The following is an 18,842-nucleotide window of genomic DNA, read 5'->3' on the forward strand; positions in this document are numbered from 1 at the left end:
AAACTAATACGCAATTTCTAACATTAAAATAATTATAATATTAGATATTAAAATGTGTTTCCAAATAACTTTTTATTATTAGAAATTTATATCATAATATAAGAAAATGATTTTCCAATATTAAAAAAAATCGATTTTTGTCTACAATGGCTTGTGTGTGTGTGTGTGTGTGTGTGTGTGTGTGTGTGTGATGGCCGTTGCTAACCTCCAACATGCAGTAAGTATGGATTATATGCTTTGCGAAAATTACGACCCACTTTTTAAAGTAATTTGGAAGGTAAGAAAAATAATTTATAATGATGACTTACCCAACGAGACAGGCACATGGGCATATGTCAAAGAAAGTGAAAATAGTAATGTTAATTGACTCCGCGTGTCAAAAATATACATGTTTACAGAAGCGCTCCCTGCACTTGTGGCCTAACTTAAAAAAAATATTATTTTCATTATTTGATAGCTCTTGAAAGGTTGTGAACTTTTTATTAGTAATTTAATGTAAGTGGTAAAAAAAAACCGTGGCAGGTTTTGAGGGTTTTATTTAAAAAAAATTGTTATCGTGTTCGGTCTGAACGAAAAAAGAAATATTTCTTGCTGAACTTTTCTCGACTACATGCGATATTGCGTTTCACCCCCAATCTCCGTCACATAACCTTCTGAATTTTAAATTTCTTTAAAGAAACCCTAAAAGTGAGAGAGAATTAAAAAAAGAGTAAAGTCTGCAAAATGCCTGGTTAGCCAGTTCAGCATGTGAAATGCGCTCATTCTAAAATGAATGGAATTTCCAAGTGAACGCTGAAACGCCGTTTGGTTCACATTTTCTTGATTGAATACCCGACACTGTGTATTTCTTTCAATACTTTAAACTAAACTACAAATGGTACAGAATAACTTCATAAACGGAAATGACACTATATTCGATGCTTCTTATTCATTTTCATCGGTGACAATGGTATTATTGACAGTTTCAAATATCAGTAGTGTCCTGACGAGGCTGTGGGTGGGGACGGGTTGCCCCGAGCTCCAGATGTGTTGTGGCGCCAAAATAATTGGGCACTAGATGTTTAAAGGGGCGCTCACCAGTTATTATGTACTTTTGAGAGAGTGACATATGTAAGGTGAAGTCGTTTGCATTGGAAACATACACAGTGGAGAGAATGTTGACATACCTGTATAGTACTTTGATGTAATATTGCTGATAATTCTTTGGATATTGTAATTGTGGAAATTGTACATGATCTAAGCACATTACTAACTAAAATGACTGCTATCGTAGGCTAAATAAATCAGCCTGAATTAGTCTAAAGTACACTATCTTTAGCACCTATTAAAATAGGAAAATGAATTTTACCCAACTAGACAATACCAGATTTTGAAAGTACAATGGATGAATTACTGCATATATAGAAAATGTAAACAAAAAGTTATTGGCTCTTTTTTTAAATACAATTTACCTCTGATGTCCAGTTAGTGAAAATAACCAAGCGGAGCTAGCAGTGTTTTGAAAGGTGTACATCTGGAACAAGGCCAAGCTGATAACTCTATAACGCATATTACACCCGTCAATCATACACCAAAATAAAGGGAATTATAGGTTCTTTGAACAATATCTAAGATATACAAGGTCTCTTTTTAAATAGCCAGTATAAACAGTGAGGAAAGCCGGGGAAATTCTTTTTCTTTTAAAATTATAATGCAAAATACGAAACTGTAGAGCGCTATCTAAGGGAAACCAACACCATGGGCGCCAGAGGTTTTAGGGCGCCAAACCACTTTGGGTCTTCTTCGTCGCTCTGGACGCAATTTATCCTTAGTACGCTAGTGTCCAATACGTAAAAAGTTGAACCTGAAAATGTGACACATAATCAATACTAAATATCCGCAGGGAAGGAAGAGGATTTTTACGATTTTCATTCTACAACCACAGAAAAAGTAATGTCTGTTAAACTGAAAGTAACCATCATGCTCTCTCTCTCTCTCTCTCTCTCTCTCTCTCTCTCTCTCTCTCTCAAAGCAACATAATTTCTCGCCAATCTGATCATGCTATTAAACATGTGGAACTTTGGAAGATCAAATCCCCATATGCCTTTGTTTTAAGGGCTAGGTCAAACTTATTACAGTGTAATCATAATGTTGAATTCTTATATATTCTCGTATACTCGGCAAGCGTTTTTTGACATAGCCTCTTCTGAAAATGCAAATTGTTTAGATCTTTAATTCAGTAAAATCCGATAAAATTATTGTTTTATTTTAATATTTTGAACAATCATTTAGTCTAGAAACTTGCGGGAATTTATCATGCGGACCATACGTACCGTAAACATGACTATTTTTGTGTAGGGAATCTGGTACTAATTGTGTAGGGAATCTGGTACTAACATACTTTTTCTCAAATTTGGCTCCTTTTATGTTCTTATATTGCAATTACATCAAAAAAAGGACGGACATCATAGTTTACTGTTACTACAATTAGTGAGTGTATCGTGTAGTGGAGTAAACTGTTACTACAATTAGTGATTGTATCGTGTACGGGAGTAAACTGTTACTACAATTAGTGATTGTATGTCATATTTGTGATCTGAGTCAAATAAAAGTTAATGTTGTGCTGTATTTTGTTGCGTAGTTTTGTGTTATGTGTTGTGTTATGCTATGTTGTCTTATGTTGTGTTTTTATGCAGGGTCATATTATACTACATAATCTAACACCATAATGTCATATATATGCTCTGTTGAGTTTGTATGCAGGGTCATTGTATACTACATAATCTAACACCATAATGTCATGTTTATGCTGTGTTGAGTTTTTATGCAGGGTCATATTATACTACATAATCTAACACCATAATGTCATGTTTATGCTGTGTTGAGTTTTTATGCAGGGTCATATTATACTACATAATCTAACACCATAATGTCATGTATATGCTCTGTTGAGTTTGTATGCAGGGTCATTGTATACTACATAATCTAACACCATAATGTCATGTATATGCTGTGTTGAGTTTTTATGCAGGGTCATAGTATACTACATAATCTAACACCATAATGTCATGCTGAGGAGCTTCACTATCGCTATCAATAAGCATGTCTTGCAAAAGAGGTTCCTGATGTATCAATTGCTTTTGTGCAACATTTTTTAAACGCTACACGTAAATTCAAGCTTTTGTATGTTGTAATTTTAACAATTTTTGTTTTTCTGTCAAAATGCCAAATTAAATTCAATGATAACAAGTAACTGAGTATACCTTGTGAATACGTTTCATTACAACCATCATTGAACAGGAAAGTTTTCTAAACTCTCATTCATGCCCAAAGTATAAAAGTTGCTTTCAAGCTTGAGCGTTCTACAATCTAGAGTAGTGACCAGTGGTCATAAATCAGGCAGCCCTTGATAAGAACTGGAATTTCTCATCAACTAGAAACTTCCTTCTTTTTTATCTTATGTCTCTCGGCTCGCACTTGGAGGATAGGTCCTTGACAACGTGTCGGACCCGGTCTGGGGCTGTTCACTTCAGCTCGGCCCACTTTGTTCTGTCAGCCTTCTTATCTTCCTCCACAGACCTGTGGCATGTCTTTCTTGATCTTTGTACCCTACTCTTGCCTTGGGATTTTAATTCTAGGGCCTGCCTAGTGATGTTGTTAGGCGGCTTTCTCAGTGAATGCCCGATCCACTCCTATACCCTTTCGGAGACTTCCTGGTGAATAGTAGCTGGCCGGTGGTTTCCCATAGATCGTTATACGGATCTTCTTTGTCGCCCTCCAAGTCTCGGAGTCTCAGCGCTGGACAAACTTCATGTTTATGTTGAAGAGTCGGTCCCTGTCTGACCACCGTTTAGACTTGGAAGACTTCTGGGCAGTTCCAGTTGTGAATCACTTGGAAGTGGAAATGTCGTATGACTGCTACATTAAATATATCTACTTCCCTGGGAAATCGTAATGTTGCATGTTCCTGTTTCTTCTATTCATATTTGCATTATTGATTCATCTGCTGCTTTACTGTTCTACGATAGTTAACGAGCGACCAGGTCTCTAATGTCAACCATTCTTTGTGTCTTCTTTATCTCTTGATCGCATTGTGCTACAATAGTTCTGTCACAGCTCCTTTAATTTGATCCCGTGGTCGTCAATGGGTTCCCGAGTGCTGTGTAGCTGTAGCTAATTTAGAAGTTTAATTCCCTGCTGATGTCACTGTACTTCAAATTTTCACGTTGAACTTTGTATGTAGCCTGTCGCACCTGTCTCTGTAGCTCCATAGTTTCATTCTGAATTAAGGACTACAAGGTGGTGATCGGATGCTGCATCTGATTCTTTTTTTACTCGTACACCTTGGTAGTTTCTTCTCCACGTGCGGCCAATATTGTGGTGGTAAGTCATATTTTCTGCTTTCCTATCAGGTGAAACCAATGATGCTTTGCCGATTAGTTTATGGAGGAAAACAGTTCCGTCATTGATCATGTCATTAATGGCACAGAAGTCAGTGAAAAGTTCCCCGTTTTCATTTATTGTGCCCAACCCGTGCTTTCCCATTGACAGTTCTTTCTCTGTGTTGTCGGGTCCCACTTTGGCATTGAAGTCACGCATTATGATTCTGAGGTCTCTTTTAGGTGCCTGGTTAAACAATAAACTGTCAAGCCTACTAAAGCCGCAGACAATAAATTAAAGAAGTGATCTCTACCGTATGTTTCATGTACATTGCGTGCTCAGCTGTGGACATCTTAGACTACAAAGATCTGACGTCGAAAAATGTGCTGGCAGATACGAATTTACATTTTCTCTTCTGGTATAAGATAGATGCTCAGACACTGATCTTGCAGAGCAAACTGCGATGATAGAATTGGGTTTATAATATTCTCAGTCAGGTGCGCGTTATCCACGTGCTGGGATGTTACTCGTATATGATATTATTAAAAACAAATAAGTTGTTGCTTGCATATGCAAGTACTGTCAAGAACTGACACCCGATTAATATCATACTTGTTTTCGTACTAGGTCAAGACATAGACATCCTGTTTGGTTTTAAAATATGTAAACATAACTCTGATTGATTGGACGTCGAAGTCTAAATTCGTAGGCGGCAATCCTTAATGTGAGACAATAAACTTACACGAATCGATCAAACATAATACTCACGTTTTAAATAATGCCCCCTCCCCCACCCCCAGCCCCCCAAAAAACAAAACTAAAACAAAAACGACAGTCTATTGAGGATTTCAAAGTTTATCTTTCGACAACTCAGAAAGAGTGCTACGTTCCAAGATGCTTTTCGAATACGTACATGAGGTTTCCACTATTGAAGTCGGCTCTACATATTTGAAGTATAACTAAATACATTTGATGTTTTTCTTGCTTCACGACTAGTTCATGATATATACATTTCGCTTGCAATGGATTTTAATTCAGTAAAACAAATAACGTCTTCTCTGATTACTATATCTACTGCACGAAAATAATAAATTATTCGTTATTATCATTACTATTTCCAGATAAACAACTGTTGTATCGGACAACCTTACTCTGTATAGATGTTCTTTTAAAATGCTTCAGTTGTCCCAAACATGTTCCAAAGTATAATTTCTTGATTCAAGAGACTCTTTGAATCTCAGTTTTGTGTAGTATCGTTTATCACCCCGGCAAAGTGTTCCACGAATTTTCACTAGATGTTATGAACGAATATCTATATGAAAAGTACATAGGTCTGTAACTATAAAAAGGTATAGACTATTGGCATCATCATATGGAAGAATTATTTCCTGTAAATTTAATAGGGCATCAACATTTTTATTGTCTTTTACTCAAGGGAGTGAAGCCAATCTCCGAATATAAAGTTGACTTTATGCCGTAACATAACAACCCAATGATAAATCTGGACCACTTTGCACTGCGTCTAATTTCATCGAGCGTTCTTCGCCAGTCTTCTCGATTGGATATTTTGACTGTCTAGTTTGTTTGCCATTGGATATTTTAACTATGTTATTTGTTTGCCATTGGATATTTTAACTATGTTGTTAACTTGCCATTGGATATTTTAACTGTCTTGTTTGTGTGCCATTGGATATTTTAACTATGTTGTTAGCTTGCCATTGCCTATTTTAACTATTTTGTTAGCTTGCCATTGGATATTTTAACTATGTTGTCATTAGGTTCATTCCATTTTAAATTATTCTAAATTGTGAGACTAATATTCTTCGTTAACTATCATCATAGAAAATGTTTCTTCCAGATAGATTTTTCATCATGTGTTTTTTTTACAGCGTTAGTTTCGTAAGCCATTGTTTTGACCAATCATATTAGTTTCTCCTAGTCATGATTTATTACAGTGACGTAGGATGTGACGTAGGATGCTGGATAATATCAAGAAGTGTGAACGAGTATGAAAGCTCGAAGATTCAACAGCATCACTAACATAAATATAAAAACAGCCATGGTACCAACATTGATCCTTAAGCCTTAATATTATTTTCCGGCAATATCAGTTCCATGTTTTTTTAGGTACATGTTAAATTTATTAGAATGTTATGTTATTCCTTGCGTCCTTGGTGTAATAATTACTGGATTTGTACGCTTTGTGTATTGTTTGGCAGATACGTAGGTCGGAAGAGTGATACACAAGATTACCATTACTGTAATGTGTTCGCTCTTCTAAGATACAGCAAGATTGTCGACACTTTCTCTTTCACTGCAGCAATATCGATTAAAACACGAATGTCCAACACCTCCAATATTCGATCCAAACCTTTCTCAAAACTTCCTTAATACTTTCCAGCAAAAGAAGTGCGATTAATAGAAGCTGTAATCTGCACTGTGCTATTAATTTCTTCAACCGGCCATAAAAAAGAGGGTGACGCGAGTCGTGCGAAAGAATGGCGGTTAGAACCTTATTGAACTCATTATATTTTTTTCAACGAAATGTGATATCGTGCAACTCTTCTTTGAGCACAATTTGAATAGCGTGTTTTTGTGGGGTTTTTTTCGTACGAAATTAATTTTTCTTCAGGAGTTTGATACCTTTATTAAGAAAAGAGCAGAATCATTATCCAGACTTAAACGACACGGTTTTTCGTCCATCCACAAAATATGAAACACGCGAAGAATGTAGCATCATGTCCCACCCAGTCATATGTTATCCTGACACCAGGGCGACCAGTAATAACACTAACTTCTTAATAGTGAGGCAGCTGCTATTAACATTTTTCGAAGTCTTTGGCATGACTCGGCCGGGCTTCGAAACAGCGACCTCCCGTATCCGAGAACGCTCTAACCACTTATGCCACAGGGGCGGGTTTGAAGAGTTGAACAGTTGAACATCTAAAACCAAGTAACAGATTGGTGCACAGAGTTTGTGTGTGTGTGTGTGTGTGTGTGTGTGTGTGTGTTTGTGTGTGTGTGTGTGTGTTGCTTTTACTGTCCTTACTGCTTGCCAGCTGACGAATTAGTACCAACTAGGACTACGGGTGATGGAAAAATCGACAGATCTTCAATATTACAACAGCTGCCACTGATCTCATTAGCAAATGAATATCAAAGAGGTCAGCTCATCCATACTTAGAACCGGACTCAAAATGGGGCAGGAATTTTGCGAATGAAGCTAGAAACCTTTCTGGAATATTCGAGGTTAGTAGGTGGTAGGTTCTGATGAAAGAGATTTATCATGATTTCTACACTCCAACTCGACAAGGCCGCAAAAAAGAAGCAAGTTAGTTTTGAGTCTTACACTCCAATGCGACAAGACCACAAAATAAGCAGCTTAGGTCTGATTTCTACACGCCAACGCAACCAGACCGTAAAAGAAACAACTTAGTTCTGTCTTCTACTCTCCAACGCTACAAAATCTTAGAAGAAGCCATTTAAATCTGTTTTCTATTTTCACACACGACAAGACCGTAAAAGAAGCACGTTAGATATTTTTCCTACACTCCAACGCAACAAGACGGTAAAAGAAGCAAGTTAGATTGGATTTTTACACTTCAGTGCGACAATACCATAGAAGAAACAAGTTAGATCAGTGTTCTGCACTTCAACGGAACAAGACGGTTAAAGAAGCAAGTTATATCTGATTTCTACACTCCAAAAAGAGGCAAGTTAGATCTGATTTCTACACTCTAATGCGAGAAGACCACAAAAGAATAATGTTACATCTGTTTCCTACACTTCAGCGCAACAAGATCGTAAGAGAGGCAACTTAGAACTGTTTTCTAATCTCCAATGCGACAAGACTACAAACGAAGCAGCTTAGATCTGATTTCTATTCCAACTCGATAAGACCATAAGAAAAGCAAGTTAGATCTGATTTTTACACTCCAACACGATAAGACCGTAGGAGAAGCAACTTACGTCAGTTTTCTACACTTCAACGCGACAAGACTACAAACGAAGCAACTTAGATCTGATTTCTACTCCAACTCGACAAGACCGTAAGAAAAGCAAGTTACATCTGATTTCTACTCCAACTCGACAAGACCGTAGGAGAAGCAACTTACGTCAGTTTTCTACACTTCAACGCGACAAGACAACAAAAGAAGCAACTTAGATCTTATTCCTACACTCTAACGCGTCAAGACCGTAAAAGAAGCAAGTTAGATCTGATTTCTACACTCCAATGCTACAATACCATATGAGAAGCAAGTTAGATCTGATTTCTACACTCCAATGCTACAATACCATATGAGAAGCCAGTTAAATCTGATTTCTACACTCGAACGTGACAAGACCGTAGAAGAATCAGGTTAGATATGTGTTCTACGCTTCAACGCAACAAAACGGTAAAGGAAGTAAGTTAGATCTGATTTCTACACTCCAACGCGACAAGACCGTGGGAGAAGCAGGCTAGATTTTATTTTAATCAGAATATGCCCTGTTTTATATTAAGAGTGGTTGAATTAATTTGACTTACATAAACATGCTACGTAAAATATTGAAATTATGTATATACGCTGTGTCCTACGTAGAAAACTGTGTTATAGTTAAACGTAGGGCCGTTTTTAAAAATGTTACATATAAACAAAATGTACTGAACATAAAATTTTAATAGCGATTCTCCGTTATGAGATTTTTCTTTTGCATGATCAAAAGTGAAATATTTCTCTATAAATAGAATGTCTGTGTCTGCTTAAATAGGAAGTATGAGTGCTTCCTTAAGAATGTACAAGTTACAAATGAAAAAATGTATTAAGCCAAAATTACTAGCGATGCTTTATAATGTGTATGCTGAAGTAATGTCACGTTTGCTCAGCCTAGTTCGTAAGTCGTGTATAAACTAAAGTATTAGTACAAGCCATGTTTAATGTCTAAAACATAGCCGCAGGCTAGAGTTAATCTCTTATGCAATGTTACTGTGACCAGAGAGACGATGCAGCATCTTGAATCGGCACAGGCGTTAGATTGAACGACTTCCCACCAGGTGTTATAGACTGGCCTAAGATCAGAGGAACCGCGAGAGACTGGGCGTGTTCTAAATCCGTCCCAACGTGGACAGACAGCGAGAAGGACATTGTCCGCTAAGTTTGATTGGATCGAATCAAACATACATTCAATCGGAATGGAGGGTGTGGCAACAATTTCGATCCGAATTATAAGTAGCAAGCGAAAATTTAGTCTCGCCTAGGAAGATTGATGAGCAATATAGGGTTACTCCGAGAGAGCCACTTGTAATTCGGCGGTAAAACTTAGAGAGAATATTCTAAGTAAAGACAAAGCTTCGTAAAGGGCAGTAAGTTATTTGCTCGATTTTGCAGAATATTACGGCATTGTAATTTTAATCATGTGAAGTATGCATACTTAATTAATATAATCGTTTAGTACGTATAATTACTTTTGTAGTTTTTAATATACACAAGTATTTGAGAAATGAGCTTGAGTATTATGTAGAGAATTGTGTAGATTGTTAGCTTGTGGCCAGAATTAATTTTGTAATTCGCTATTAGATTACTTTTTAGTAAACTAGTGCGTTTATTCATGTGATATATTAGATTTTACACATGCTTGAATTGTGAATTTGGAAACTGGTTGAAGTGTGTAAGATTGGTTAATATGGATGTATGGATATATCAGAGCATGGGTATTTGAATAGTTGTGTACTTTGCATGAGTTGTAATGTAAATAAATGCGTCTGATTGTTGTGATTTTGTATAGTATAATGGGATTAAGAATATGTACTGTTGTAACGCAATTTATTGATGTATGTATGAGAAGCAATCGATACTGTGCTTTTATTACGACGTTGTTTTACCATACAAGGACGTATGAGTATTTCGATGTGAATGAATGCGTGACCGAAGAAATTTAATAGCCGTTATCTGATGATAGGCTGGGTATAGTGTGTTATGAGAGGGCTAAGGAAAATATTGCACCGCCCTTTTCACGGGAAGCTTTTTGGGGGACAGTTAAGTCCCGTGTCTCTAAGAAGGGAGAAGGAAGTGAGACTTATCAGAGCAGTCGGAGTCGACAAGTCTAGTCGGTATAGAGTCTAGGAGGAGGAGGAAAAAAGTCGAGGATGACAAAATGGAGAAGGAGGAGGGGTATCGAGGAGTCGGTGGAGAGAAGGAATTTGGAAAAAGTCAGGAGGAAGAGGAGAAGGAACTGGAGGGATAGGAGCAAAGAATACACAGATTAGTAGAATATAAGGGCAGGTGGAAAGCTATCTCACACTACAAATCAAATGATGCAATAGGCTATCTCAGGGTCGAGCGGAAGGAGAGTACTTGGGAAATTTTAATCATTTGATTATTGAATTGTCATTTAATTGTTATTAGTTGAACGTCACTTTTTTATATAAATCATTTAACAGTCGGCATTGCTAACTGAGGGCTCAGAGCTTTTACATCTATCTTTCACTAATTTAACTTCCAACCAAAATCGAGCCTGGGTGGAACTTCTATAATAATTTAAATAAATATTGGAAGCACCCCACCCCACACCTACCACAGTGACGGGATAACACCCCGTCACGTCACAGGTAAAGTACATTCAGTGGCACGAGTTTTAAACAAACGAAAATCTTAAGTGGACGTGTCGTGATGAAATTGGACCCAGCGTGAGAAATTTACAATGCAGATTTTGTTTCTTCAAAATTTAAACATCCAGATATATGTCCATATGCAACCTGATATCCTATTTGAGTGAAATATTTTGTTTTGCCATTTTAATAACATTATACTTTTTTCAAGGAATTAAATGCTTATATATGGTAACAGACTGACCATTATTGTAAATTGTTAGTTTTATACAATTCTTCTTGATCATATACGTCTAATATCATCTGCTTTACTCATTTAAATTTGCAATAAAAACTAACGTAATGACATCCAGTACAACACCGATATCCCATAATTACACAAATTTCACAATTATGTCGGCTATCTTTATTTCATCTTTTCTCTTTAATGCCGTAAATTAAATTTTTGTTGCTCAGGGCCGTGGGTTTCAATAACATAAATAAGGACCAATAATCGGACATTAATTATCTTGACTTACACATGAAATTGCACACCTAAAGATGACACCTGTGATGGCATTACTGATCTTCGATAACGTTTCAAAGGCCAACAAATACATATCTTTCGCTTTATACAAGTCATGACGTCAGCGAAGATTGTAGCCAGCCATACTTTAATAGGGTGAAGTATAACCATCGGTAAAGAACTTACATTTGTGAAATTTATAGATATCAACTTAGAAGTATGGTTAGCTGGTATTGCGTTAATTCCTATTTTGAAATACGTATAGTTCTTTTCTTTTTATGTGTGTAACAGATTTTCTCACATATATTTATGTATGTGTTGTGCATATGAGGAATAGATAATTTATTTCACATATGTGAAAGCCTATTTTATATATGTACAATTCTTTTTCATATATGTGATATCCAACTATTTCACATATGTAAACTTTCTTTTTAACATTTGTTTAAACATTTTTATCACGTACGTGATAATGTCAAACGTGCGAAAAAGAAGAGAAATAAATGCTTAAACGACTTGCCATGTGGTGACCTGCTTTTTATATGTGTGGTGTTTAGGAATATATTATTATATAGTTAGATACCGTTTCGTCAATTACGGTTATTTAGATCAATCAGAAATACACAACATCTGATTGGAATTTTGCTGGAATTGAACAACATCAGACATTGCTTTATAAGGTTCAGATTTTGTTCAGTCCGAATATAAGAATGTTTGCAGCAGAGAAAACAAGTCATTAAATTTCAGAAAACCCCATTTTACTGTAAAATGTACAGATAAATAAGTGTCTTGAAATAAAAGAAATATCGAATTCAGTCATTTCACTCACGTTTTGTGCAAGTTCACGCAAACTTTAAATCTTATCGCCATGGGATATGTAGACTTCGTTGTCATTGATGACTCTTGATAATCGATTGATATCATTCATGGCGTCGTTACAATTCCTGCATGTACACTTGTGAAAGAAAGACACGAAAGTTGTATTTCGTGATAATAAAGAAGTAGGAGGAAGGTTTTAATCACGTCCCTATTTCTTTAACAACCAATCTTTTGATGTACCAACCACGCGACAGACTAAACACTAATAGTGGAAGGTCTCTTTATCATACCAGTTGGTACTTGCACCTGCTGTATTGTCCATGTCTCAAAGATGTGGCGGATAATTGTTGTGTTATATACAATATTTTCTGTAAATATAAAAGGTAAGTAAAATAATTTATCCCGTATTCATGTTTCGGTGTTGTATTTACTGTTAAATGGGGAAAAAGAAAGTTGAATGAATTCATGACTGAGGTCAAAGCAGTTTATTTTAGCCTATCGCAGTACGTTGGACTAACTTCTATAGATTCGTTACTGAGTTAGCATTCCTTGCAACAAGACAATTTTGGGTGTGAATCAATTTAGATAAAATACATCAGTTGTTTTCACTTGCACTCCCGTCGTACCATCTCCTCGACCATCTTTTTTATGGATGTCTATTTTCCTTTCTTTTCTTAATATATATGTTATCGATCGTAAATTTATTCTAATCTTTAGAAAAAAAGTTCTATACCAGCTTAAAAAACATATTCCGAGTTCGAATCTTTGAAGTCGCTTTCCATTACCCTTATACATACATACATACATACATACATACATACATACATACATACATACATACATACATAGGGACCCCTAGTGGCCGAGTGGTCTAAAGCGCTCTCCGTTACGGATTGCTGCCATCTCACCTCTGTCTGCGTGGGTTCGAGTCTAGGATTCGGCCAATGTGGGTATGTGAGAAAGCTTGCCAGTAGCTTCTCGTGGGTCGGTGGTTCTTCCCGGGGTTTTCCCGGGTTCTTCCTCCACCATTAATACTGGCCGCCATACATAGCCTATCGTATGCTGAAAAATGGCGTTAAACCCCACAACAACAACAACAACATACATACAGATATATATATATATATATAATGATTTCACCGACAATATCATTTCTCAAGTAGACTGGGTATACATCGCCATTTGACTTCGAATACACATTTCTCACATCTGCCGAAGTAGGCTAGATGATGAACAAGCAAATCGTTTTGCCTCTATTGAACAAAAATTCATTACAAACAAAATAATAAATTAATCAAAGCGACACAGAAAATGGGTGCAAATGAAACGTAAAATCGGTGAACCTTTACTAAATAATGCGCTTGTCAGATTCCATCAGAGAATACACCTGCAGAGTATAAATGTGCGTGTGTGTCCGTGCGTGCGTGTGTGTGTGTGTGTGTGTGTGTGTTAAAGGAAGCAAAATACAAGAAGATTAGACCGGAAAACGAGACATTAAGGATTTCATAAGGGTTGGGAGGGGTCAGAGTAAAGCTAGAATTATCTAGTAGTTCCGTATGCCTCCGCTTTAAAACATAACATAGCATTGACTATGTATTCCAACTGGATCTATTACTGACTAGGATTCTTTGCAAGCGTCTCTTGGTTTCGTTTCCTTTCAGGTATCCAGTTCAATCCATTTAGCATTGAGGGAGTATCGGATTTATTTGGTAGCCAGGGGTCCGGAGGATCAGGAGGGTCTGCCTCTAGCCAGGGGTCCGGAGGATCAGGAGGGTCTGGCTCAAGAGGCAGTTTCTCCCACCCGGCCTACTCCATGTTTATGCATATGCCCATGGCGTTTCCAGGTTCTATCCCTGACATGATGCATGGTGGCGCCGCGCATAATGGCGGGATGGAGTGCATTCGGGGCAATATTGTTTGCCCCGAGTACTGCATCATGGTGGACGAGTGGGGATGCAAAGCTTGCCCATGTGGCCCCGGTAAGTCAAATTTTGTGGTTATTGATCAGGCAAGACAACGTTTCTGCAACGTGCAGGAAGTTGGGACATAAAAAGGGGGTAACGTGGGATAAAGATAAAGATATAAGTATAAAACCTAATGAAGTACAAACTTTAAAAATATCAACTTTTTTTTTAAAGACTGGAAAATTTTAAGATTTGTTGCGTTTGCATAAATCACAAAACAGATCTTTAGTCTTGACACTGAATTAACCGCAAGTATTCCTCCTAAAACAAATTGGAAAACGATTAAAAAAATGGGATTTTTATGAACGATGAAGACTTTTCAACATCGGTTTACAATCTTGGACAATGGTGATTTACTGTTTTAAAAGTTTTAGGTCTGTAGTTATCCTATTTTGTGCAACCAAGAAATATATGTTTATCTGACGTTTAGTACGTCCTTCAAATTATTTAAAACTGCATATTAATATTTTTAACTTGAAAATGTTAAACAAATCTATAAATTTGATATTGACTTCAAAGGAATATTAACATTTATAAGTTTTGGAGAGCCAGATAGAGAATATGGATTGGGACGTACTTTTACGAGACGTTAAGATGTAAATTAGGTCGGATAAAAAAAAAAGATTTAAAACATTTTTGAAAAGACGACAAGCAATGGAAAGCGAATAAATCCAGACTTTAGAGTTGCTGTCTGTGGTGATCCACTTATATCATGCCAAATATATAGATATATAAAAAATATCAGCCAGTTGTAAGCAAGTACTGCATTTCGGTTCAATCTCTTGAGTTGAAATTAGCAGCAAACTGTCGATAGAATAGATACAAATGCTATCATTATAGATCTAACTTTGACAGTATATCGCTGAAATCTAAATCGACTGGAAAAAGGCGATGGCATTATTGTTGTCATTACTCGAATAATTAGCGTGAATCAAATGATTCGCTCACACTTGGAGTAGAAAATTGAAAATGTCTGCATCCATGAAAACTCAAAATAAAATTTTGGTCGAACACTTCTTGATCTTGAAATGATGCTGTATTTGATATCCTTAGCCAATGGGATGTCGCCTCCAGTTGTGTCTCATGAGTACAGTGCACCAAATGAGGGTCCACCTAGAGAGTCAAAGGGAGGAGATTGTTTGGGGACGGTCATTTGCATGATGACATGCAAGAATGGGTACATTTTGGGCCCCAAAGGGCACGACGGATGCCAGTCCTGTTCGTGCAGTAAAAAAGGTAAGAGTGACAAAAAGTTCAAAGATTACGGTCTATCTGATTATACATGCTAGATTATTAACTGGGATTGTAGTGCTAGCGATTTTAGTAGTAATGCTTGTAGGAGTGCAAGTGGAAGCAGTAGTAGCGATCTGGTGTTGATGATAGTAGTTATTGTTCCAGGAGGAGGAGGAGAAAAGCAAACGACGGACCACGATGAGGACAGTGTGTCGTGGAGGAGAATTTGTCTGGGTCATCTTCACAGCGCGCTTCAGAGCGCGCAAGAGAGAGAGAGAGAGAGAGAGAGAGAGAGAGTACCTTCATTTCAAATCTAAATGACAAAAGCAGAAACATCGGCAGTACCATAAGTATTGTTTTTTGTATTGAGTCTCTAATAGTGGGAGTAAATAAAATAGTAGTTGCATTAGTGGTAGTACTAGTAATATTACTAGTGGTAACTGTAGAATTAGTAGCAGTAGTTGCAGTGGTAGTAATAGTAGTAGTGGTTGCTTTTGTAGTAATAGTAGTAGTAGTAGTCGTGGCAGCTGTAGTAACAAAGCGCCATCAACGCTGGCTCAGAAGCCGACCTGCAACGCAGTGTCATCATGTTCTCCAGCTCCTGCACAAGCTTCGGTCTCACCATCAGTACCAAGAAGACTGATGCCATGCATCAGCCGGCCCCTGGAAAGCCCTATGTTGAGCCCAACATAAGCCGTCACAGGCCAAAACACTCAACGTAGTGAACCACTTCGCCTACCATGGCAGCACACTGTCACAGGGCGTCACTATTGACGACGAGATGAACCTCCGCATTGCCAGAGCCAACGCAACTTTCGGCAGAGTGTATGCCAACATCTGGAATAGAAGAGTCTTCGGCATTCAAACCAAACTAAAGGTATACAGGACAGTTGTGCTCCACGCACTATTTTACGCATGCGAAACGTGGACGGTATACCAACGCCATGCCAGGAAGCTGAACCACTTTCACACCACAAGTCTCAGGAAAATCCTCAACATCTTGCAGTACACGGTCTCCTCAGCATCCACACCATCCTGGTGCAGTCCCAGCTACGCTGGGCGGGACATGTTGTACGTATGCCAGACCACCGGCTGCCTAAGAGACTCTTCTATGGCGAGTTACATGAAGGACAGAGATCCCACGGAGGTCAGAAGAAACGCTTCAAAGACAATCTGAAAGCTGCATTGAAAATGTTCAAAATGAACACTGATTCCTGGGAGTGAACAGCAGCAATCGAGTCACTTGGCGTTCCTCCGTGCACAAAGGCTCCAAATTGTGCGAATCTAGCAGGACAGCAGCTGCAGAGCTGAAGAGGCAAGCCAGAAAAGCGCATGTCATCAACCCTCCTAGAGATTTCCCACTCACCCTTTGTCCCTTATGCAAACGAACATTCAGTGCAATGATTGGCCTCATCAGCCACCTGCGCACGCACAGAACAAAACAAACCCTTCCATTTGTCGGATGACTAGAGTGGTCCTTGTCGACTGAAAAACATCATGTATGTGTGTGTGTGTGTGTGTGTGTGGTTTCATTCAACATCTTATGACGTATATGGAATTGAATTACTATGTATGAGTTTCATTCATTGTTTTTATACCAAGATAGAAATTCAACTGTGGAAATGCCTACCTATATATAGAAGTACATTCAACTGCATATGTTAAGATATAACTCACTGGAATTTTGTAATTCTACAATTACATATTCATTCGGTACTTGATATAATATAGTGCGACGTCAATGTAAGAACAGGCTCTTACTCCTCAGTATTGGCTCAAGGACAGATTCGCCTGACATCTGTACTTTTTTTCTAGAAAACGAAAGTTCTGTGACATCAACTACGATTACTCCAGATACACAAGATGGCGGACCGGGGCAAAATGGTAGCAATAATGGCAGCAGTAGGTTCCAGTTTTCTCATATCGAAACAATTATACAATGTATCTTGTCTAATTAAATGCAGATCCACATAATTAAATCGTGCATCGTGGAGGGGGGGGGGGCCACTATTATACATACTATAGGAATAATAATAATAATAATAATAATAATAATAATAATAATAATAATAATGTTATTAAGTATTATGTTAAAAATAAACATAATTACAAAAGATAACTCAAATTAAAAAAATTAAAACATTTTGTGTTTCAGTTTTATTAACTAAACAAAACGCATATAAAATATATTTGATGGAAACACTTCTTAATTGTTAGTTTTGAGCTACCAGTGAAACTGAAGACATTTTTATTCTTGGAGAAAAAGTTGAATCCTGATAAATTAGAGAGAGGATGTTGTGCTTGTCTGCAAATAGAGGGATTGATGTACTCCAGTATATAGTGTGGTTATTTTCAAAAGTTTCGCTTTTTTAGTTGCATTTGCATAAATAAGGTAAGGAACTATGGTGACTCAGGTGTGTGTGGTTCTGGGTGGGTGGGTGTGCAACTAACATATATCAGACTAAAACACCATCCAGGGGAAAGGAGCAATTATAAAGACTGTGTGGTAGCTCCAAGATTCAATACATAAATAAAAATGTCAGTCCCTTTCTGATCATCGTTTAACACTAGACTGATTCGCTGGACATAACTATCAAACCAATATCTGTATGAGCAAGTCACTATAATGGTAATGAAAGCTGCTTTAAGAACTGTTCTGTTTCGTTCTGCTATTTTCTAAAACCAGTTTATAATAATAATTTTTAAAAAAAACAACCTATGCAACCAGTTTACGTGTGTTTATGGGCCAAATTTCGTCATAAAGAACATGACATTCAGATTAACCTGAAGAAAGTGCTATTTTTCGTGCGCGTTTCAATTTTGTATTTTCAATTCGCACGTCTTCTCGAACATTCGATGCAATAGATGATGAAACTATATGTCATGAAATTTGTACTGGTACACATTTTGAAGGACCTTTTCAAAAAGTATTTCTCGGCAGCAAACTTAAGTAATACTCATCAATAATTTGAAATATGGAATCCACCATGCCTACACGGATTTCCCTTCCAAATCGGACTGAAATGCTAACACTATGACATCATTTACAAACCATTAATTGGCTGTACAGTGGGTCATTGCCATAGCGACGCTTTGTGAGGAAAATTAAAACTAACCTTGTTGTTGTTGTTCTAGGGTTTACCGCCATTTTTCAGCACAAGATAGGCTATACATGGCGGCCAGTATAACTGGTGGAGGAAGAACCCTGGAAAACCCAGGGGAGAACCACCGACCCACGAGAAGCTACTGGCAGGCTTTCCCACGTACCCACGCTAGTCGAGCCCTGGACTCGAACCCACGCAGACAGACGTGAGATTGCAGTGATCCGGAACGGTGAACGCTTTAGACCACTCGGCCACTCGGGGCCCCAAAC

General features: G+C 37.6%; 1 protein-coding gene across 1 annotated transcript in view; it reads left to right on the plus strand.

Moving 5' to 3' along the window:
- Positions 1 to 10,494: 10,494 nt before the first annotated feature.
- Positions 10,495 to 18,842, plus strand: part of LOC149793951 (uncharacterized) — a 54,073-nt gene continuing 45,725 nt past the window's right edge. Inside the window, exons 1-3 of the mRNA XM_089969071.1 lie at positions 10,495 to 10,549; positions 13,934 to 14,251; positions 15,290 to 15,472. Coding sequence (XP_089825197.1) covers positions 10,495 to 10,549; positions 13,934 to 14,251; positions 15,290 to 15,472 — 556 coding nt within the window. The remainder of the gene's footprint in view (positions 10,550 to 13,933; positions 14,252 to 15,289; positions 15,473 to 18,842) is intronic.

The sequence above is a fragment of the Sinohyriopsis cumingii genome, chromosome 8, assembly GCF_028554795.1.
Source record: "Sinohyriopsis cumingii isolate HCF-2022 chromosome 8, ASM2855479v2, whole genome shotgun sequence".
Taxonomy (NCBI): domain Eukaryota; kingdom Metazoa; phylum Mollusca; class Bivalvia; order Unionida; family Unionidae; genus Sinohyriopsis; species Sinohyriopsis cumingii.